At 36.2% G+C, this 23862-nt stretch overlaps 2 protein-coding genes across 2 annotated transcripts; one reads left to right on the top strand and one right to left on the bottom strand.

Moving 5' to 3' along the window:
* The first annotated feature begins 4100 nt into the window (after positions 1-4100).
* On the top strand, positions 4101-5266 carry LOC124101914 (vomeronasal type-1 receptor 90-like). Its single transcript, XM_046458142.1, has 2 exons — positions 4101-4498; positions 4804-5266. The coding sequence occupies exons 1-2, from the start codon at positions 4101-4103 to the stop codon at positions 5264-5266; spliced, it is 861 nt and encodes a 286-aa protein (XP_046314098.1).
* Positions 5267-19448: 14182 nt separating this feature from the next.
* Positions 19449-20414, bottom strand: LOC124101913 (vomeronasal type-1 receptor 90-like). Its single transcript, XM_046458141.1, has one exon. The coding sequence runs from the start codon at positions 20412-20414 to the stop codon at positions 19449-19451; it is 966 nt and encodes a 321-aa protein (XP_046314097.1).
* Between the last annotated feature and the right edge of the window lie 3448 nt (positions 20415-23862).

Below are 23862 nucleotides of genomic sequence, written 5' to 3'. Positions count from 1 at the left end.
GGTGAGTAAATATTATTTATCTGCCATCTCATTTCAAAGAGAGAAGCAAGATGATGCTCACACTGCAGAGGAGAGAACAGATGTGTGCTCCTTTCACACCTTCACCCTTAAATCTGCCCACCAGAAAGGTCCTAAGACCCCAAACTTGCAGTACAATCTTCAGCAGGGTGTCCTCCTCCTGTAATTCTCTCTCCTTTTGTTCTGACCTCCAGCTCATGGCCACTTCTTCCTGAGCATTTCTCACTAGCATGAGGAAACATGCATGATGCGGCATGCATCATACAGCTACCCAGGATTTTGGTGATTGCAGGTTGGCACACTGTCTAACATGACTGCTTACCTGATCCAAATATTAAAGGGAGTTTTAACCCTGAGGGGTCCCCAGTCTTCACTATGAGCTCTAACAAATGAAAGTTCTGAAAATTTTGGTATTTCTCTTTTTTTTTCATGTGTGATCTGTTTTTCTCATTTACTCACTCAGCCTTTCCTTCCTCTTACCAGATGTGGATTCTTCAAATGTGACTTATTTCAGAAATTCATGATAGATTCACTGTGATTTACATATCCTTAAACACAGAATATCAAGCCTGGGAGCAGTACAAGGGGGCCAATTTGGTATCACCTCATTTGAGTACTGTTTCTCAGATCACCTGACTAATAGCAGAGAGCTCACGCTCTGTTCCCTGATCTCCTAGGGTGTGCTGTGCCAGGCTTGAGGGTGATGGATCACAGCTGGGGAGGGACATGCCATGGGATTTCTCTTAGGTCATCTTTATGAATTGTTCGCATTCCCCAGGATGCTCTGATGCTTTCTAACAACCATTGTACATCAGCATGGACAATACTATAGAACTTGCTTTACAATTCCAATAAGATATATTTACATAATTTTAATCATATATACTCCATGTGCAGCATTTACTGATATGGTTGTTTGTGGTTCAAAACTGGAGATAATAGGATAATTAGAAAAGTATTTCCTCGGTTTTCTACAGGCACTATGTGGAGAAAGAATTGTTTTGTTTAAGAATACATCAAATTGTTGGGACTGGGATAGAGGCTCAGTGGTAGAGCACTTGCTTAGCACATATGGGGTGCTGGGTTCGATCCTCTGCACCACATAAAAATAAAATAAAGGTATTGTGTCCAACTACAACTAAAAACCAAAAATATTTTTAAGAATTGTATATTAAATGCATACATCAGGAAACAATCTAAGATTTTCCTTTTCTTAATACAGAAATTCACTTTTAACAAACAATTTTCCACTGATTTTAAGGCAATGAACAAACAAACCTATGAATTTCGGAATATGATTGCAAACATATGGCACAGGACACTCCTGATTTTCATTACTCTTGTTTGCAGAACTGCAAATATTTGATCACACTGAACTTAATGTCATCCAAAGGTCTTGAGACACAGGTGATTAAAATATTCCATTCAATGAGTGTTATATTACTTGGTTTTTATAAGGATCAAATGTCTGAAATGAATTAAAGCAGATCCTGAATGTTACAGGAATGATGTGATAGAATAATTTTTTTTTGGTTTTGTTTCATAATATAATTTTTGTTGTTTTTGAAAGAAGACAATTTAAAAACATTTTTTGTACATTTTTTTTTGGTATAAGGGATTAAAGCCAGGGCTAAGGTTAACAACTGAGAAACATACCCAACTATTTTTATTTTTTTATTTTGAGGCAGGGTATCACAAATTTGCTTAGAACTATGCTACATTACTGAGACTGGCTTTAACTGGTGATCCTACTGTCTTAGACTCCTGTGCCAGGCCTAGAACAATTTTTAGAAGTTATGTATCACATGTTATTATGGATCCATTTAAACTTATACTATAAAGTTCCCATAGGTACTTGACTTATGTAAAACAAATTTGTAAGAATGGGCAAATGCCATTTATATGTACATAGATGTCACAAAATAAGACAGCTCTATTCTAGTGATCCAATATGATCCATAAAAGCTGGAACACATATAGATATTAGATTCCCAACTTTATTTTTTCTGGACTTATGATGGGAGACAACTCCCAAACCTTGAATGAGTGAATGGAAAACTTTTTATTTTACATGATCATTACTTGGTAGAAAAATTGTCTTTTTCTAGTGGTGGTCGAGAGTTTTCATTTTCCACAAATAGTGCATGTTGGCACTCATGCCTTGAAGCTGAAAAAGTTTATCACACAGAAGCCAAGAACACAAAGACTTTCTATATCAATAATAAGAAAGGGAATTAGATAGATGGTGGGTAAGGAGTGCAAAAAAACTTTTAACAGAGCAAAGTTTTATAGCAAATAGAGTGATGAGGCTATAATGATGACTTATAAAATTCAAAATAACCAGAGAAGAGTTTGCAGGTTTCCAACATAAAAATGATAACAAATTGAGAAGATGGAAATTCCCCTGATCTGATCAAAGCACAATCTACACACATCTTGGATTATAATGCTAGGTCTCATATATAAGTACAAATAGCAGATTCCAATTAAAAATCAAAATAAAGAATCAACACTTTGATGTTTTAACCTAGTTTCTACAGATTTTTAAATGATATCTCATGTTCATAAATATTTTATATTTCTGCTTTCTCTCTTATCTTGGGTTATATATAGATCTATATGTACTACAAAGCCATTTGGCCACACATGCATGATTTTGTGATAAGTGTTATTTTTCAATATATGGCTGGAAATGATTTAAAATGCATACTTACTACTATTTCAGACACTTCAGTTAAAGCACAAACATGCCTTGTATAGAAAAACTTCCATTGGTAGATCAACATCAAATTTTCTGTATCAAATTTATGCTTAGGTATCTGAACTGAAAAATTGCTTCCTTCTTTGAGATGACAATTGAGACTTTTTTGAAGGTCCTTCATTCAGGCTTTGCTCCAATGATTTCTTTAATGAGAACCTTACAATGAAATAACTTGGAATCTATTTTAACTGTGACTTTAGTTACCATACTAATTACAGTTGCCTTAGTAGAAAACATTAGAATATGTTCCTACTAATATTTGGTAGCTGGAATTGGCTCACTTATGATAGTTATTTTGGTGGTGATAAAAATGGGTATGTAAGAGGTATAGCTATACTGGGAATTCAAACACAGTCCTAAAGTGCCACCAAAGATCTTTCTACATACATTTTTAAAATGTTCTACCATTATGGAAAAATCTTGAGGTAGCCACAGAGATAGACATTATTAAAATTAATAATGAATTACATATCCCAAGTCATATAAATGACTTGCATTAATTAAAACACATTGGCCAATATATCTAGAAGTCATTATATGTCAGAAACACTTCCATATTTGGTACTTCATCGTCTTGCACACAAAATACCTCTAGAATTCACATAATAGGACTGCCCATATTTCATAGATGAGATGATCACAATTCACCAACAAGGATGACTCAAGGTAACACTTGAAACCAATGGAAGATAACAGAAATTCAAACAATTTGTCATAAAGTGGGTAATTCTCAATGTTGGCTCAGTTGATGTATTAAAGATGTTAGGTCTGGTAATAAACCAGTATAAAGATTGCACCAAAATAATATATTGTAGTTTAAAACTACTCCATTGAGATTAATTTCTTGAGAGAGATGGCATTCTCTACAATTATGTAATCCTCCCATTTGAATTCACCAAAATTAGGCATTTTCAATATGCACTTGGGACTTCACTGAGGAGAGAAAGATGAAAAACCAATAAGACACTACTCCAGAAGACTTCAAGATAAGATTATAATGGAGAATTTTTTAAATAATATATAGTAGTTCTGAATGGATAGGAAAGCTGATGTACAGTGGGAACTCAACAATTGTTATGCAATTCAGACCTGATTTGGTAATAATAGAAAAAATTACACTTGGCAGGTGTCAGAAAACTTTTGAGTGCTGAATTGGGAAAAGGGTGTGTTAGGGTGAATCCACACATTTTCTGATGGTAATAGGAGAGGCTGAGATTCATGACTGTGATATTATTTAAATAAAGATTTTTTTCTTCATTGCCTCTGAAGATATATACTCTGTGATTCCTTGCCTAAAAGAAGAAAAAGACCAACCAACTATATGATTTTTGGTTTTACCATAAGGAATGCATTTTTCTCTGAAAAACAATTTGGGATCTTGGTCAACTCCATCCTTCTTCTCTTCCACATCTCCATATTCCTCCTCCAGCACAGGCTCAAGACCACTAACCTGATCATAGGTCTCTTGGCCCTAATCCACATAGGGATGATGATAATTTTAGGGTACATAGCTGCAAGTGTCTTTGTGTCTCAGGATTTGGGGGATTACATCAAATGTCAATCAGTTATCTACTTGCACAGGTTTCTGATGGACTTCTCCATTTGTGCCACCTGCCTGCTGAGTGTCCTTCAGGCCATCATCCTCAGCCCCAGAAGCTCCTGCTTGGCCAAGTTCAAACATAAATCCCCACAGCAGACCCTGTGTGTCCTTGTTTTCCTGTGGGCTTTCTACATGTCCTTGAGTGTGGTGAGCCGTGTTGGTAGACCGTTGCCGCCATTAGAAGATGGCGCCGGTCTCCGTTGTGGATCTTGGTAAACAACTCCTTATTAGGAAGAGTTGGCGCGCTGTCCCTCAATACCCTATGAGAAAACCCCGCGTGGCAGCTTTGGATTGGACTTGAGTAAGCTTTATTAGGCTGTGTGTGGGTGCGGCGAGAGAGAGTGCGCTTGAGAGAAAACTAGAGTTAAGGCCTGAATAAACCGCTGAAAGAAGAATCCTGTGTCGTGTCTTCCTTGCTGGCGAGGGGGTCGCGACACTTGAGTGCTCACTTCTCATTGTCTTCTACTGCCATTCCCAATGTGACCTCACATGGCCATGTATTTATTACTCAATCTTGCACAATTTTACCCATGAGTTACTTCATCAGGCATTTATTTTCCGTATTAGGTGTATTCCGGGATGTCTTTCTTATAGGACCCATGGCCCTCTCAAGTTCATACATGTTGGCTCTCTTGTGTAAACACCAGAGGCACTTCCAGCACCTTCAAAGCACCAGCCTTTCTCCAAAAGCATCCCCTGTACAGAGGGCCACCTGGACCGTCCTGTTACTCATGAGTTTCTTTGTGCTCATGTACTGTTTGGACAGCATCTTCTCCTCCTCAAGATCTATGTGGAAAGATGACCATCTTTGCTTTTATGTCCAGATGGTGGTGGCCAATGGCTATGCCACAGCCAGTCCTTTGATGCTAATCTGCACTGAAAAATGAATTATTAACTTCTTAAAATCATTTTGGTTAAGATAGCAAAAATTTAAGTACTGATGATAGATAAGTTCTCCTAATGTGCCAATACACTGGCTTCCAAACAATAAATCATGTCATAGAACAGATACTCTCTGGATTATGTGAATATGGAGATATGCATTTTTTGTTAAATCTGTTAGAGACATGTGAATAACAAATGTGTCACAGAAACGTCAATGCTTTACCTCTTTGAGATAACACAAGGGTCCAACATATCTGCCTGGTGTCAGCAAAAGATTTTTATGAGGAAGGTGTGCATTAGCCACTATAAACACATGGAGAATGTATATCATGTTTTAGTAAGTGCTTTAAATGAGCTGTATTTTTCCCAACTAAATATGTCAATATTCACTGCCATGAATTACCACCAGAACCACCAATTGTTCTTTTACTAATCTGCTAAAAAGAATGGAATGTAGGGATTTAAGATATCATATATAAACCGGTTCTCATAATAGCATTATTAACAATAACCCACGATGGAAGCAACTCAGTGTCCAAAAGCATATGAAAGTATAAGCAAAACATGGCCTCAGCATATTATAGGATATTATTCTTCTTGAACAAGAACAACAAAAATTGCATGAGACAGTAATTCACAAACCTTTCATGTGGAAGGTAGAACTGAGTTTAAAAACACATACAGACAGAAAATAGATTTGCAGTTACCAGGACCTGAGGAAAGTTGTCATTGAGGATTTCTTATTTGATAGCAGGGAAGGGACAGATGGAAAGATTTCAGTGAAAGACACCAAGAACAGAATACAAAATCAGTTTGAGTACTTCTATTGAACAGTAGGGTTCATTAAAACAACCTTATGTCTGTTTCAAAATAAAATTCACAATACGTAAAGACAATTAACAGCTGAAGAGGTGAAAACATTTATTACTATGATTTGATTATTACAACTTATGAACATGTACTGAATTACCATAATGTCCCACATAAAAATGCATAAATATATATCTTTAAAAATAGTTTTTGGTAACTTTATTACAGCTATAAAAAACTCACTGAAATATAAATAATTTTATATCTCATGATTCTAAAGATGCCAAAATATGATTTGTATAATTTTCTAACAGTTTTAATGCATCTTCTGGGGGAAAAGCAGTTTTTTATCCTTAATAAATTTACCATCTGATCCAGCAATCACACTTACAGATTGTACCCACATTATTTGTAAACTTATGCCCACAGAAATGGGGTATGTTGCTGATGACTTGGTCCTTGTTCCTAATGACAATTGAATTAAGAGGACATGGTTTTGAGGAAAAGGAAAAGCAGGTATATTATTGCTTTTGTAAAAAAGAAGATTCACAGTGTACTACAGTTCCAGAGGCTGTAATTCTGCTCATTACAGGGAAAAGTTTTTGTTGTTGTTATTTTATTTTGTTTTGTTTTATTTTGCTTTGTTGTTTTTTATACTGGTGATTGCACTCAGAGGCTCTCACCGTTGAGCCCCATCCCAAACCAATTTTGTATTTTTATTTAGAGACAAAGTCTCACTGAGTTGCACAGCACCTTGCTTTTTCTGAGTCTGGATTTGAACTCAAGATACTCATGCCTCAGCCTCCAAGACCCTGGGATAATAGGCATGAGCCATAGTGCCTGGTAGAACAGGCAAGTTTGTTGTTGTTGTTGTTGTTTGTTTGTTTTTGTAGAAGCTATTCAAAAACTGCCTGCCAGATATTCCCTGTAGGAGAACTGTGATCCCCTTGGTAATTTGGGAGACAGCCATTCCTTAGATCTTCAGGTGCTATTCCTGAAGGCTGAGTGACTTGGTTCCTATGGTGGGTGTGTGCTCAAGGCTGTCTGGATCTAGGAGGGGAAAAGAAAACTTTGTTCCTAGCCCCCCAAATTAAGGAGGGGGAAAGGGAGATGAGGAAAAGAAAACATGTCCATTAAAAAAAGTCTTAGTGGCAGATCAGCAAGGGCTCTATTCAAGCCTGAGGCAGACCACTACTATATATGTAACTATTGACAGCAGCTTTATTCACTAACACCATAAATTGGAAGGAATACAGACATTCTTTTGCAGATTAGTGGAGAAGCAAATGTATTTTCCAAGAAATATTCATTCAACAAAAAAAGAGTAGCCTATTGATTAGCTCAACAATAAAAATGAAACTTAAATTCAGTTTACTGAGTAAAATAAGCCAGGATGCAAAGGGTACTTCTTTTATGCCATTTATATGACACTCCTGAGAAGGAGAAAATATAGAATAGACTTGGGGCTACTGATTTTCAGGGGTGGACAAAAGTGTAGCCCTTTAATAAAAAGTGGATGTGGCCTGGCATCCTGTGCCTGCAGCCAGCTTCTCAGGAGGCTGAGGCAGGACAGCATAAGCCCAAAAGAGTGAGACCAGGCTGGGCATCACAGCCAAGATTCTGTGTTAAAAAAAAAAAACCCAGAGACAATAAGAACAACCAGCAGCAACAACAACAACAAAGTACTGAGGCCACTTTCAAGGTGAAGGAACTTTTTGCACTATGCTGGAATTACACATAAATGGATGCCTGCCATTATTCAACATAATGGAATTCATTTTACAAAAATCCTGAACTCTAATGTGCAAAAAGAAAAAGAAAAATTTTAAAATGGAATTGATCTGAGGAACTCTGACAAGTGCTGTTTGAGCTAGAAACTATAAGACCATAGATAACATCTGAGATAATGTACACCAACAATGTGCTCTAATAGCAAGCTTGTTACAGAAGCATTGATTAAGAATTCATAAACAGCTCTTAGAATAAAACAAATATGTATACGGTGGTTAGTGGACATGGGGCTGTGTACTGTTAAGTCTAGACTGAGACCTGCTGCACTGCATCATGGTCAGAGACATCAACATGAACTTGTGTAGCTTGATAATGATACATGTGAATAAATCCAGAAACAATAAAGCAAGTGTCTAAATGTTACAGTTAGTATATATACAGACATGGCACCCAGTTCTTGCTAAAGTAGTCCAGAGTAGTGACACATAGTGCCCAGGTCTTGGTTTCTGTTACAAAACAGAACTAGTGAATGGTGTCAGTAGGAAGAAGAGAAAGTGTAGGTCCACACCCCACAAAAAACAATGACATTATAATTTAAAGACCAAGATTCTTTCATGAGAAATCCAGAATCCAGTTAAGTTTCCATACCATGGAAGAACACAAACCAGAAAATATTTCTGATTCCTGTGATTAGAACGAATGAGGGCTGAGTTCTCTTTCCTCTAAGAAAATGTCAGCAAAATAGAAAAAACTTGATGAAATTTTACCTAAACACACTGGAACAAAAAGAGAGATGCAAATCAACTGAAATCAGAAATAAAAATTAAGACATCACCACCAGGTTTACAGAAATAAAAAGCGTAATCAATGAGGGAAGACTGAGAAATATTACATGCAACAAATTAGTTAACTGGAAAAAAATCAAAAGGAGATGATTCAAGGTGCAGAGGCCAAATGGCAGAATTGATCCTTGTCCAATCTGCCATCTTTGTTTATATTAATAGATTTCATTAGGTCATTGGCATCTGTAGTACAGTATTCTTCCTGTGTCATTAGGCAGGTTAAAGAGTTAGCAACACCACGCAGCCTATTCCTCAGATACATATTATAGTTGCAATGTGCTATGTCAGGAGTTTCGAGTAGCTCTAAAGAAAGACCATTGTTTAAAGTTACTGTTATGTGGACAGGTTCAGGCATAGTGAAGCTTTGTAAATCATTGTGGTTGTATAACAAGAGAGTTTCTGTATTCCCAGGAGCTTTGTGTCTAAGATAAAGGGCAAGGCTGACTTTTAGAAGATACAAAAAAATGAGTCATAAAATGGAGTGCACATTTGTAATTCCAGCCACTCAGGAGGGTGAAGATAAAGAATGATAGGTTATCTCTTTGATGTTCCTTGATTAATTTCCTGTGGATGTAGCTCAGTGATAAAGTACCTCTGGGATTAATCCCCATTAATTTCTAAAATATAAAAAGATATGAAAAAATTGAATATGTAAGAATTGAAGAGATCAAATAAATTTTCAAAAAGTTCCCAAGAGAGTCCATTATTTTGTGGGCTTACTGGTGAAGCCTATTAAACTTTTGAAAAATTAATACAAATGCTTATCAATCTTTTCCAAAGCATAAAAGAGTAGGGCATATTTCCTGATTTATTCCATAAGTCTATATTTTTCTGATACCAAAGACATTGTTAACATCATTATATATTTGTCAAAACCCATAGAATTTTCAAAACCAAGACTAATATAAACTATTGACTTTGAGGGATAAAAGTGTGCCAAAAAGAATTTGTCTTATGAATGAAAGGGTGGTACAACATAAAAAATATCAGTAAATGTAATACATCATATTAACACAGAAAATAAAAATCTCAATGATAATTTCAGTTGATATGAAAAAGCCATTTGACAAAATGGAAGACTTGTTATTTTTTTTCTTAAGAATTACAAAAACTAGGTAATGAAGGGAACCTTCTCAAAAAGATAAAGCAGGTTTATGAAAAATCTACAGCTAACATTATTCTAAATAGGGAAATACTAAAACTGTTTGCTCTCATATCCAGAACAAGAGAGGTATTCCTTTTTTTTACCTCTGCTGTTCAACAGTGTACTGATAATTTTAGATAGATCAATTAGGCAAAAAATAAAGAAAGAAAAAAGAGACATTCAAGTTAGATAGGGAGAAGTAAAACTTTTTATCCCTGTTTTCAATGATATGATTCCATAGATAGAAAATGCCAAAGAATCTGAGATAAAAAATACCAGTGCCAAAGGCCAGGTGCGGCAGCACGTGGCTGTAATCCCAGCAGCTCATGAGGCTGAGTCAGGAGGATCACAAGTTCAAAGCCAGCCTCAGCAATTTAGTGAGCAACTGAGAAACTCAGTGAGATCCTGTCTCTAATAAAAAATACAAAATAGGGATGTGGCTCAGTAATTGAGTGCCCCTGAGTTGAATCCCTGGTACTTTCCCCCCAAAAAATATATCACTTCCAAACCCAATATAATGAATTTAGCAAAATTACAGATTATGAGATTAATACTCAAAAAATCATCTGCTTTATCTGCCACTAATGAACAATTTAATATAAAAATAATTTCACTTATATTTGCATATAAAAATAAAATGCATAAAAATTTAACCAAATAGAAAGTCTTAGACTTCAAAAAATATAAATCATTGATCAAAAATTTAAAAATTTCAACATATATAAGAAGATATCCCATGTTCATAAGTTGAAGTAGTTAATTTTGCCAAGAGGGGAATGCTAAACAAAATAATCTCCAGAGGGCTGGGGCTGGGGCTGGGGCTGAGCGGTAGTGCACTTGTCTGGCATGTGTGAGGCACTGGGTTCAATTATCAGCACCACATATAAATAAATAAAATAAAGTCTATCAACAATATTACACACACACATATACATATATATGTATGCATATATATACATAGATATATACAACTAATTATGGATGGATATATATATAATAATTTACAGATCCAATGTGATCTCTATCAAAATCCCAATTGTACTTTTTTTTTCAGAAATGACAAAGCTGATCATTAAATTCAAACCAAATGGCAAAGGGCCACAAATACCCCAAATAAAATATTTTTGAAAGAAAGTCAGAGAACTCATACTTCTTGATCTCGAAACTTACTATAAAGTTATAGTAATCAAAACAATATGGTACTTACAGAAGGACACACAGATACACCAATGGAAATGGGACATAACCCAAACATAAACCCATGCATCTGTGGCCAATTGCTGAGCCTCCTCCAAGCCATTACCCTCAGCCCCAGAAGTTCCTGCTTTGCAAATTTCCAACATAAGTCCCCACATCAGAACCTATGTTCCCTGGTTTTCCTGTGGGTTTTCTACATGTCCTTGAGTGCTCACTTCTCAATCTTTACTGTTGACAACTCCACAGTAAACATGCATGGTCTTATATTTAATACTCAATCCTGAACAATTTTACTCGTGAGTTGCTTGCTCAGGCATTTATTTTTTTTTACATTGGGCATATTCAGTGACATGTCTTTTATAGGGCTCATGACTCTCACATGTGGATACATGGTGACCCTCTTGTGCAAGCATAAAAGGCAGTACCAACACCTTCAGCATAATAATCTGTCTTCAGCTGCATCCCCTGAACAAAGAGCCACCCAGACCATTCTGCTGCTCATAAGTTTCTTTTTGTTCATGTACTGTTTGGACTGCATGGTCTCCTCCTCAAGAATTCTACATAACAATGACCCAATAGGTCATGGTATCCAGGTCATTGTGGCCATGTGGCTATGCCACAATCAGTCCTTTATTGGTGATCAGTACTGAGAAACAATTTATGAACTCTTTAAAATCATTATGGAGGAGTATACTAAGTGTTTAACTTTGAGTGATGGACTGGTTGTGTTAATGAGACTTTGAACAGTTTTATAATTATGAAAAATTGTATGTGCATTCTAGGTTAAAGAAAATAATATTTGGTTTTATAGTTTTTTTAAATAAATTGATTTACTTTGATACACAGAGATGGAAAATATGTAATAGATAATTTAGTCATTTACCTATAAGATGACACAAAATTGCTACATTTCTGCTTGATTTCAGCAAGGGACACTTGAGAGATTGTTCTCAAATTCATAGCTTGGGTTAACCCATTCTGGTATATGCATAAAAGTGTACAATACTTTTATAAGTTAATAGTCTCAGTGATCCATATCTTGCCTAATAAAATATGGTAACATTTATCACCATAAATTAACATATGATCCATTAACTGTAGTTCTCCGAGTACAGCAGAAAAAAAATGAAAATATGATTTGTATACCTATGCTCATAGTAGCATCATTTACAATAGCCAATGTTAAAAACAACACAATGTGCATAAGTAGATGAATCTAGAATCAAAATCTGGCCTGGAATTTATTGGCTTTCAATAGCAAAAAGAAAAAAATCATGGCACACCATTCACTACCGAAGAAACTTCAATACCCTGTATCAAATAAAATGTGTTGCAAAAGAAAAAATATTGTCATAATCTACTTTGAGAAGGTAGAATTAGATTCTTCTCATTTATAGTGTCAGAAGACAGACTGGCAGGTTTCAAGGATTCAGAAAAAAAGACAATGGTGAATTTGTTTTATTAGATAGAGTTAGATTTTGAAAAAAAAAAGGCACTGGGAATGGCTGATGGTTACAATTCCATAATAAAATGAATGCACTAATTGTTAAAAGTATTACTCATATGTCGGGGCTGGGGATATGGCTCAAGTGAGTAGCACACTCACCTGGCATGTGTGAGGCACTTGGTTCAATGCTCAGCACCACATAAAAATAAAATAAAGATATTCTGTCTGCCTAAACCTAAAAAATAAATATTTTTTTAAAAAATATTACTCATATGTCATATCTACTTTCCATAATAAAAATATAAATTAAGAAAGAGACTTCAGATGTTGCTCAGTGGTAAAGCATCCTCGTGTTCAATTCCAAGTACTAAATGTTTCAAATGTGAAAAAATAAATTAAGCATGAAAAATAATCAAATGCATAGAAATAAACTTAACAAAGGAAGTGGAAGACTAACGCTGAAAACTATATTATATTATGTTGAGAGAAATTAAAGCAGTTACAAATAATTGGGAAAACATCTCATGTTTATGGATTGATAGAAACAGTAAGTTAAAATATCCATACTACTCACAGCAGTCTACAGATTCAATAAAATTCTCATCAAAATTCCAGTAGGATAATTTACAGAAATAGAAAAACAATACTTATCTCTATATAAAGCTAAAATCACCCAACTAGTATTTGAATGTGTCCTCTCCACATTTAAGGCATTGCCAATATAATAGTATTAGGAGGTGGGTCTTCTAAGAAGTGATCAGGCCATGCAGGCTTCAATAGAACAAAGCAGAAGGCATTGCACTTCCTGGCTGCAACATGTATTCCATGCATATATTAAATAAAACATTGTGATTCTGGAATAAGAATAAACGTTCAGACTAATGAAACAGAAGGAAAAATGCAGAAATGTGTTCATACATACACAACCACTCTTTCACATGATGCCAAGACTGTATAATGGGAAAGTTAAGCCCTTTACACTTCCTTTAGTCTACTCAACAGACAGTACTGGGGAAACTTTATATCCACATACAGAAGAAATTAAAATTTTATCTAACATCATTCTAAGCAACAAATTCAGAACAAATTAAAGATTGAAATGTGGCACCTGAATCTACAACACTCCTAGAAGAAAATATAGTAGATACATTTACCAATCTCTCTTTATCCTTTTACCCCCAATGTGTTAGATATACCAATTACTCTGATTTTATAATTACAAAATATATCCATGTATCAAAATATTACACTGCACACCATAAATAGTTGTCAATATTATCTGTCAATCCAAAATTTATTTTTTTTAATATTACATTCATATATTTGTTTATTTAGTCCTGGAGCTCAAACCAAGGGTTATACATATGCTAGGCAATCCCTGTATCACTGATACACCCTCAACTCAATCTAATTTTTTTTTAATCTAAGAAAAAGATTTAAAAGAAACAAATGAACTCTGATGGTGTACTTGTAATCCCAGTGACTTCGGAATCTGTGGCAGGAGGTTCAAGACCAGCCTCAGCAACTTAGCAAGACCCTGTCTCAAAATAAGGATTAAAAAAGACTGGGGGGTGGGACTGGGGTTGTGGCTCAGTGGTATGGTACAGTGCTCACCTAGCATATGTAGGGTGCTGGGTTCAATCCTCATTACCACATAAAAGTGAAATAAATGTACTGTGTATAAATACAACTAAAAAAAACCCAGTTTTTTTTTTTTTTTTAAAGACTGGGGATGTGGCTCAGTGATACAGTAACCCTGGGTTAAATCCTGGTACTGCAAATAATAATAATAATAATAATAATTATATATATATATATATATATATATATATATATATATATAATAAAAATAACAATAATAATACATTCAGAATACATAGGAAGTTCCTAGAACTTAATGACAGTAACCTAATAACTTATTTGAAAATGGGCAAAGACAGATAGCAGATGATCCATGGCAATCATTAGGCATGTGACCTTGATAAAAGTACTTCATTTCCCATTCTCAGTTTTCTCATTGTTATGATATAACCAGAATAATTAACCTAAGTATTACCTATTTTTGTATATTTATTGTGTTAACATCTAGATTAAATGCATTCATATGTGTAAAATGCTAAAAAAAAGTACCTATTGTAATAAATTTATTGTGTTAACATCTAGATTAAATGCATTCATATGTGTAAAATGCTAAAAAAAAAAAAAGCTAAGTGCTTTTTAAATACTAATTATTCTCCTGTTGATTCTCAAATTTTCAAAAGCCTACCTTGTATGTCAGGGTCAGCTGAAGAGATCACAGACAGAGCCAAATCACGACCCTAAGGTTGTGGATTCAGCCACATGTGGTAATGCACACCTGTAAATCCATCACTTCTGGAGGCTAAGACAGGAGGATTCCAAGTTAGAAGCCACACTGAGCAACTTTTTGAGACTCTGTTTAAAATGAAAAGCAATTGGTTGGGAATGTAATTCAATGGTTAAGTGTCCCTGGGTTCAATCCCCAGTACCAAACAAAAACATACATGCACAAACACACACACACACACACACTAGCTTTGGCTATGCTCTTCTTCTCAAGAGAAAAGCTCATGGTTTATCTGTAGACCCAGTGTTGAGAAAGGTGTTCTTGTAATCCACTCCTTTTTTACCTTAGTGTTTACTTTTGTGCCTTAAATAAGAATTTGTTCCTTGTCTACATTTTTTTTTCATATTTTCCTTTGCTTTCCCCTGACTGGGGATCTCAGAAATAAGTAATGAAGGAATGAACTCATGAATAAATTAGTTTTTTTCCATAAAAATGTGGGCAAAGAACCTGATTAGATACTTATCACAAAGAAGGAATATAAATGGCCCAAATAGTAATAAAATGCTATCAATTACTCATCAAGGAAATGTAAAACAAAACTAAAAGTAATATATCATAACCCTTATTTAATCATTGCATATTATCTTCACAAAATTTAACCTTATCTTCTACCCAATAAATACAATTGTAATTTGTCAATAAACCAATAAAGAAATCCCACTATGTGACATCATTTCATACTTGTTATGCTAACTATGAACAGAAAACAAACAAACAAACAAACAAAAAAACTAAAGATGATGACTGTTGAGAAAATGGTAGATAAATTTTGATCTTTTTATATTATTGGCAGGGATATAAAATGGTACAGCATGTACAAAAATCAGTATGAAACTGGCATTAAAAAATAAAGTGGGCCCCAACATGGTGGTACACACTTGTAATCCTAGCAACTAAGGAGAATGAGGCAGAATGATTGCAAGTTGGAGGCCAGACTCAGTAACTTAGAGAGACCCTAAGCATCTTAATGAGATGCCATTTCAAAATAAAAACTAAAAGGAGCTAAAAATGTGGCTCAGTGGTTAAGTGCCCCTGGTTTCAATCCTTGGTACTAAAATAATTAAAAGTAGAATTAACTTGTTCCTGCAATCCACCTGCTCAGCGTATGTACAAGTAAACTACAATCAGTATCCCTATGGGACATTAGAACTCCCTGTTTAAGACAGATTAACAAGAGCCAAAATACCCAAATACCTTATGTCCACAGACAGACAGTGGTTAAATAACTCTTTATATTTGGACTTTCAGATAGTTAAGGAAGACATGGCATGTCATTTGTTATGTATAGTGAAGGAAATCTAGAGGATGATTATTTGTTGTCTTAAAAGGCACTCCGTTATGCCAGGTTAGTTTGTAATTTCTCTCTCATATTCTATTTGTGTCTGTGTTGATCATCTAGGTTGGCTTAAGTCAGGCCCAGATGTGCCTGGAGTCAGACAGAGACTTGCGCTGGGATAACCACCCACCCAGACTAGAGTTCCACTTCTAGGATCCTCTCTCCTCTGGATTCCCTTCTATAGTTTCTGGTGTCAAAGGTCCTAACACCTGTTTTGTCTGGTCAGAAGGATATGGTTTCTATTACCACTGTCAGGCCACTTCATGGGAAAGATAAAAGTGCATAACAGGAAATAAATGGGAAATAAACCCACTCAGGATAACTCTCTCAGATTTTGACACCAGAGAGTCTTTAAAAAAGCCTAAATATTCAATATCTAAATATTTAATACCTATGTTTATTACACATGTGGTTATAAAATATTTGAAATGGTATTGATCATGTTTTTTTTTTTTCTCATCAACATCTACAGAACATAGGCTTTGAGTGTTCTATAATGTAAAATTCTCCACCCATATATAGCTAATTAAAATTTAGGTAATTCTTGAGAGTAAATTTTCATTTCCTTTTTTCCTGCTTTGAATCAGTAACATCAGATATTTGAGTCATGTGTAAGTTAAACTTGAAATCCCAGTGAGCTTTAAGGAAAACTTTTATTGACACTGTATCCAAGCTATATCCTCTGTCACCTGTCACCCACCCTACTCTCATCTTTAATCTCCTACTTAAACTTGCCTGCCACTTCCCATGGCCCATCTGCTGTTTATCTAATCAGCTGTAGAAAATTATGTGAACTGTCCCACTCCACCAGATATCTGTCCCAACCAAAATGTGAATATCTGGTATCTGGGCTATCACAGGGGAACACAGAATTCCATTTGCTTTATAATCTAGTTTTAAATAATTCTTTATATTTTGACTTTCAGATTATACCTATTCTTGTAAATATTTCTAAATATTTAAATTAATATTTATCTTAATTTATCCAGAAGTTAGAACAGGAGTCCTTCATACTAACTATCCTGCCCTATAATATGCAGAAAAAAATATTCACATCACTCAGGTTAAGAAACAAGATTCTCAGACACATGTGACATAATAGATTGTTTAAAAAGTGTTTTTTGAGAAATTCTGATTTTTGTCTGTGTGCATTCTGTTACTATTAATATTCTGCTATAAAAATAAGAATTCAAATATTATTTTATTATTTTTAGATGTAAATACCAATATTCAGCATTGAAATCTGTTAAAAAGATATAGCATGCTATTAAAAAGGTTTAGCAATGATTGGAACTATAATATTCTGGTATCCAAAGCATATATAAAATAGTTAAAAAATGATTTGGGGGCATACTGGGAATTGAACACAGGGGCACTCAACCACTGAGCCACATCCCCAGACATTGTTATTTTTTATGTAGAGACAAGGTCTTGGTAAGTTGCTTAGCACCTTGCTTTTGCTGAGGCTGGCTTTGAACACACAATCCTCCTGCCTCAGGTTCCTGAGTCACTTGGATTGCAGGTATGCATCCCTACACCTGGAAAGCTTAACATTTTTCTTTAATATGATCTACCTGTAATTCCAGTAACTCATCAGGCTCAGGCATGAGGATCACAAGTTGAAAGGCAGCCTCAACAAATTAGTAAGGCCCTAAGGAACTCAGTGAGATCTTATCTCTATAAAGAAAATAATTTAGAAAAGGTTTGGGGATGTGGCTCAATGATTAAGCACCCATATGATCTATAGCTTTTTATAGCAGCTTATAGATTTTGCAAGAATATAGATAATTACATTTCTTATCCTGTATCATTTTATGCTACCATTATTATTAAATTATATCTAGAGTACAAAGATAGTCATAATTTTACTTTATGAAACTTTTAAGTTTTTTTCAAACTTTATACATTACCACAGTTTGAACATCAGTTATTACAATGTTACTTACATTCTATGAACCCATATAGACATACTGTATAAGTATTTAATTAGTTATTATAGTCACCAAGTTATTTGTCAAGGTATTAGGATCTCTCCATTTCAATTTGTTTTGAATAGGTTTCTTGAGGTATAACTCAAATAAACTGTGCCTATTATGACATACAAATTAACAAATATATAAAACATGTAAAAGTATAATCACAATAATCCTCAAAAATATTTTTGGTGAATCCTTCCAGTGCATTCTCCCTGCTCTTCTTGGCCTCTTGAGCTGTCCCCAGGACAGGTCCACATCCCAGTTATGCTAGGGTAGTAGGACAGGTTGCTGAGAAACTAAAGAAAATGTAAGACATGTGTCTATTGAAATATGCTCATGGGGATGTTCATGGGTGAAGGGCTGGATAAGCAGTGCTTCTATCCGTCAGGGCACTTCACCTGCAAGTCAACTGGTGGGCACCTCATGAGCAGAATTTACCCTCCACACTAGAAAAAATAAGTATTGTATAGGTCAGTGCATTAGTCAGTGTTCTCTAGAGGAACAGAATCAACAGGAAGTATAATTATAAAAGGGGGGCTTATTAGGTTGGCTCATGCAACCAGAAACTAAGTAGTCCACAATGGCTGTCTGCAGGCTGGAGAGCTGGAGGAACCAGTAGATGTGCAGTCTAAGAAACTAAAGCCTCAGAACAAGAGGGATCAATAGTGCTACTATTGATCTGAGATAGTAGGGGGCTTCTCTGAGACTGGAGGCTTCTGGAGAATTTCCTTTGAAAGAGTGAAGAATGGAGAGTTTCATATCCTCTGATGATAACAGGAGCATTAAGAACCCACTCAAGAAGAACTGAGCTTGTATCTGCTACTTGTGCTGGGATCAGTTGGCCTGTTCCACTGGGACCAGTAATTCTGGGACCAGTAATTCTGGTCATATGTACAAGAAAGTGGTTTCTGCAGGTAACACTAGTTTTCTTTGCCTTCCAGTATGCATGGGAGCCAGCCAGTGTCTTTCAAGATGATATTGATCTGGATATTTTACAACAGGTTCATTTTCATCATTCCCTTGACTTGGGGATGTCCCTTTTTTGGGGACATGATGTTTTAATGTCTTCCTATTTTTTCAATATGGCCATCCAAGAAAATACAGAGGTGTGCTTATTCTTTACAGTCTGATACTGGGTGAGAACATCAGTTCTTATGGGTATGATTGGAATTAGAAGATTGCATTTTTTTCAGAGAGTGATAGTGTTTTAAACCTCTGATCCACTTGTCAGCTACTTACATAAAAATACATGCATAAGAGACATATGAGAACATCATAAATTTCAGTGACTTAACAGAAAGTGAAAATATTTACTTATATTGAAACAAAAAAGCCACTACTGAATAATTAAGCATCTGCCATCCTTACCCCACAGGGATGTTAAGAACCTCATCATTTGTTTCTTGGTGCTGATTAGCACCAAAGGGCTCAGTGTGGCATAGCCGTTGCCCACCAGCATCTGGACACAATAACGAACTGGATCATTGTTCCATGACATTGCAGAAGAGGAGGAGACAGCAAAGTCCAAAAAGTACATGACCACAAAGAGACCCATGAGCAGCAGGATGCTCCTGGTGGCCCTCTGTTCTGGGGATGCTTTTGGAGACAGGCTGGTATTGTGAAGGTGCTGGCACTGCCTCTTATGCCTCCACAAGATGTTCACCATGTAACCACTGGAGAGGGCCATGAGTCCTATAAGGAAGACATCCTGGAAGGTCACAAGGGAGAAATACATATACCTGAACAAGTAATTTGTAGACAAAAGAGAGCAGGACTTAGTAACAAACATGAGACTGTGTGTGGTGACATTGGGAGTGGCAACAATAGAGATCAAGAAGCGACCACTGATGAGCATATTAAAGACCCACAAGAAGGAAAAGCAGCAGAGGCTCTGAGGTGAGGAGTTACACTTGAACTTTGTCAAGCAGCAGCTTCTGGGGCTGAGGGTGACAGCCTGGAGGACACTCAGCAGACAGGTGGTACAAAAGGACAGGCCCCTCATCAGCCCGTACAAGTAAATAACTGACTTACATATTATGTCATCCCTTAAACCCTGAGACCCCAAAGTGTCTGCAGTTATGAACCCCACGGTCAGCAGCATCACTAGGTGGACAAGAGCTAAGTGACCAATGGTCAGGTCAGTGGTCTTGGGCCTGTGCTGGAGAGGAAATGTGGGGATGTGGGAGAGAAGCAGAGCAGTGTTGGCTATGATCCCAACGCTGACTTCACAGAAAAACATGGTGCTCAGGTGAGGAAAGCTGGGAGCTTCACTGTTCCTATCATCCTCATGAAGAAGCAGCATTTGGTGAGAATCTGAGAGAAAAATTCTTACCATGAGTATTACCATCCTCATCAATCCTTCCTACACTATGGTCATCAGCAAAATGTGTGGGTTCATCCTGAGGCATTCTTTCTCCCTGCAGAGCCCAAGTCAGTCCCACACCCTCCTGAGGCTTCAGAGCTCTCTCTCCCCTGCCCTCCAGGACAGACTCACAGCTGGATGGGCACACACACTGCCGGACCCCACAGCATCTCCACAGTCACACCACCATGTTAGACTTTTCAAATGTAAGCAGGATGTCTCTTCCTCTCTACAAACCTGATAAAGTCCTCAGTTCAAAGTAATAGCTCTAAATATGGGATTGAATTTGAGTAACAAAATTGTATCAGCGAGGGGGCTGGGGATGTGGCTCAAGCGGTAGTGCACTCGCCTGGCATGCGTGCGGCCTGGGTTCGATCCTCAGCACCACATGTTGTGTCTGCCGAAAACTAAAAATAAATAAATAAATATTAAAATTCTCTCTCTCTCTCTCTCTCTCTCTCTCTCTCTCTCTCTCTCTCTCTCTAAAAAATAATTGTATCAGCGTGGAAATAAGATCCTCTTGGGCAATGGCTGCCAAGAGGGTAGCCATGTAAACACTTGTATTATGTGAGGGTCTTCTTTGTTCTGGTTAATGACTAGAATATGATTTATTGGTAGAGCACAAATGTGTCTAAGAAGCGTCTGAAGTCACAAACTGTGACTTTACCTAAACAATCTGATGCTACTAAATTCAGGACTTGAGGGGTCAACTAACACATCTGGACCATTAATAGTATTTGAAAATATGGGTAATCACAACAATTGCTTCTTGTAGCTATCATCTGTGTGATTGTATCAAATATCAAATAATGCCCAGTATACTAATAACAACCATTATTGTTATTATCAGATAGTCCTCCATATATGACTTGAGAGTTTTAAAATATTTCCATCTCTTTTATAGCTTGAAAAATCAAAGAAAAATTAATATGAAAGTAGCATACTTTTAATAATCTTTAAATGTTGGACACATGCAAATTAAAAAGTCATTTCTTGGAATTATCATAAGTAACTCTAAGTCTTAAATATTTTAGAAACTCAAAACAGAAAAACCTAGTCTTATCAGAATGCAGTTATCAATTATTATCAGAAACACACTGTAGGCTTTTTTTTCAGCAGGTCAGAGGCATATGCAATCATAGTGGTAAACACAGACATATTTTAATGGACTGGGATGATTCTTTTCTAAGAATTTAGTTAGTGGTTTCCCATGGGAGTCCAAGCTTTCAAGTCTTTCAAAAGCAAGAAATAATATCTCTGCAGAGTTATGAAAATCTAGTGTAAAAGTTATACTAGTCATTCAGTGAGCTTTGTTCTACTGTGACTAAAAGACCTGCCAAGAACAATTTTACAGAAGAAGATTATTTTGGGGTTCATGGGGTTTTGTGGGGGGGGGGGCGGTTAGAGTTCTCAGTTCACAGATGGGCAGCTCCATTCTTCAAAGCCTGAGGTGAGGCAGGAGATTATGGTGGAAGAGTGTGGCAGAGAGAAGTGGCTCACAAAATAATCAGGAAGCAAAGAGAGACTCCATTGGCCAGATACAAAATATACACCCCCAATCATGACCCACTTCCTCCAGCCACACCTCACCACCCTCAGTTTACACTCAACTAATCCATAAAGGGATTCAAAGTGAATGCACTGATTGGATTTAGGCTCTCATAACCCAATTACTTTTTCTCTAAATCTTCTTGCCTTGTATCACACATGAGCTTTTGGAGGACACCTCAAATCCAAACCACACATTACAGAACTTGGGGGTGCTTACCATGTTGAATAAGTTCTGCACCATGCAGCTGTTTGCTTTAACTGAAACCTTTATTCATCCATAAGATGAGGGAGAGAACATGGGAAAATAGGTTCCTGTCATGTATTAGCACAGATTTATCTTCTGAAACTAAACATGGAATATACACTGTTTTCACAGCCACACAGAGATGCAGTTCTTCAATTACTGAGGGAAAGCTGCACTGTTCAGGTACCACAGATGTGGCTGCAAGTAAAACTTCAGAAGTGGGTGGACACTAGTTCTCAACAATTTGAAAATTTTGATTTTTAAAATAGATACTTCATAATAACAATTAGAAAAAGTTTGGTTTCTAACATATTAATCAAGTAAATTTATCTATTTACACACTCAGATAATTAAGCTTCATACCTCAGATATACCAAGTAGAGACATCAAAAATACTCATGTTATCATCACATTCTGAGTTTTACAAGTCACAGGCTGTCATGAAGTCATAGACTGTCTTTAAGCACACAGCACCAAATGGTCTTCTTAACCTTTCATTTATTTGTAAACAATATACACCCATTCTCTACACATCTATTGCATTTAAGTTACAAAATATATCCAGATAATATTTCAAAGGAGTAGGATCAATGAATGAGCAAAACCTTTCACATCATATCCTAAAAGAATAATATGAGATAAATCCTGCTGTCAACTTGAATTCTCAAGTTATTCCCATGAAATTCAGGCTTCTCTTGAAAACTATTTTGAAAAATTGAGTCTTAAAACTACATAATCTTATAAACAGGTGAGGTAGCCTGTTTGAAAAATCTGTAATTTGAGGAGATAGGACTACATAATTCTCATATTTACTGAGGGACTGGAGTCCTACAAATATAAATGGATGAGCATAGGCAGATGTCTGCAGATGCTGCACAAGCTGTCATGAGGTAAGGGGGTCACTACCTGAAACCAGCAAATCTTCCTTGAGGCAGAAAAGATGATCTCCTTTCACCATGCCATGAATCCAGGAAAGTGATCCCATCAGGTGCATCCACCAGCCACCCCTGATGTTAGCTAGCATGGAGCCCCCCAAAAGACTATGTAAACTATCACCAAGCATCAGTTCTCTCCACATTTATATACCACACCTATATTAGTGAAGCCATGCTCTGGGTATCATTGTTATATGTGTATGTAATTACTAAAAGATAGGTAGATAGATATTCTGAACATTGTATTAGACAATCATTTTTCTGTAGAAAATCAATACGTTATGACAACCAGCTAAAAGAAATCCGCCATGTCTTTTCCTATCCATGCCTCATCCCACTCACACTGGGGGAGACTGCACAGTTCAGGGGGTCAGGGGACAGGACAGATGCTCTCCACACAGACAAGGATAATATAGAGGCTCTTACAAATGACAATTCCAAAATGGAGCTGACTCAACTAATGATCCAAGTACAAGAATGTTGTCTTGCACATGGGAGAAATCCAGTTGCTTTCAGACAGACTGGAGGAAGATCAATAAGGAGATAAATCACAGGGAAAGTAACATGGAGGAAAATCTCTAAAATAGCTCACAGTGTAAGCCCACAACAGAAAAGAAAAAGGAAAGGCCATATGAGCAGTGATGTGAAAAAAAACAAT

The sequence above is a fragment of the Marmota monax genome, unplaced genomic scaffold (assembly GCF_021218885.2).
Source record: "Marmota monax isolate L192 unplaced genomic scaffold, Marmota_monax_Labrador192_F-V1.1 WCK01_AAM20220418_F8-fsc00481, whole genome shotgun sequence".
Classification (NCBI taxonomy): Eukaryota; Metazoa; Chordata; class Mammalia; order Rodentia; family Sciuridae; genus Marmota; species Marmota monax.
Note: the sequence above shows the minus strand (reverse complement) of the source record. Positions and strands in the feature narration are given on the sequence as shown.

What these genes read in the sequence shown, in the direction of transcription:
- LOC124101914 (XM_046458142.1), top strand. Translation starts at nt 4,101, where the DNA reads ATGATTTTTGGTTTTACCATAAGGAATGCATTTTTCTCTGAAAAACAA. An exon ending in CTGTGTGTCCTTGTTTTCCT is followed by an intron (nt 4,499 to 4,803) that starts GTGGGCTTTCTA and finishes CTTGCTGGCGAG; the next exon opens with GGGGTCGCGACACTTGAGTG.
- LOC124101913 (XM_046458141.1), bottom strand. Translation starts at nt 20,414, where the DNA reads ATGCTGCTTCTTCATGAGGATGATAGGAACAGTGAAGCTCCCAGCTTT.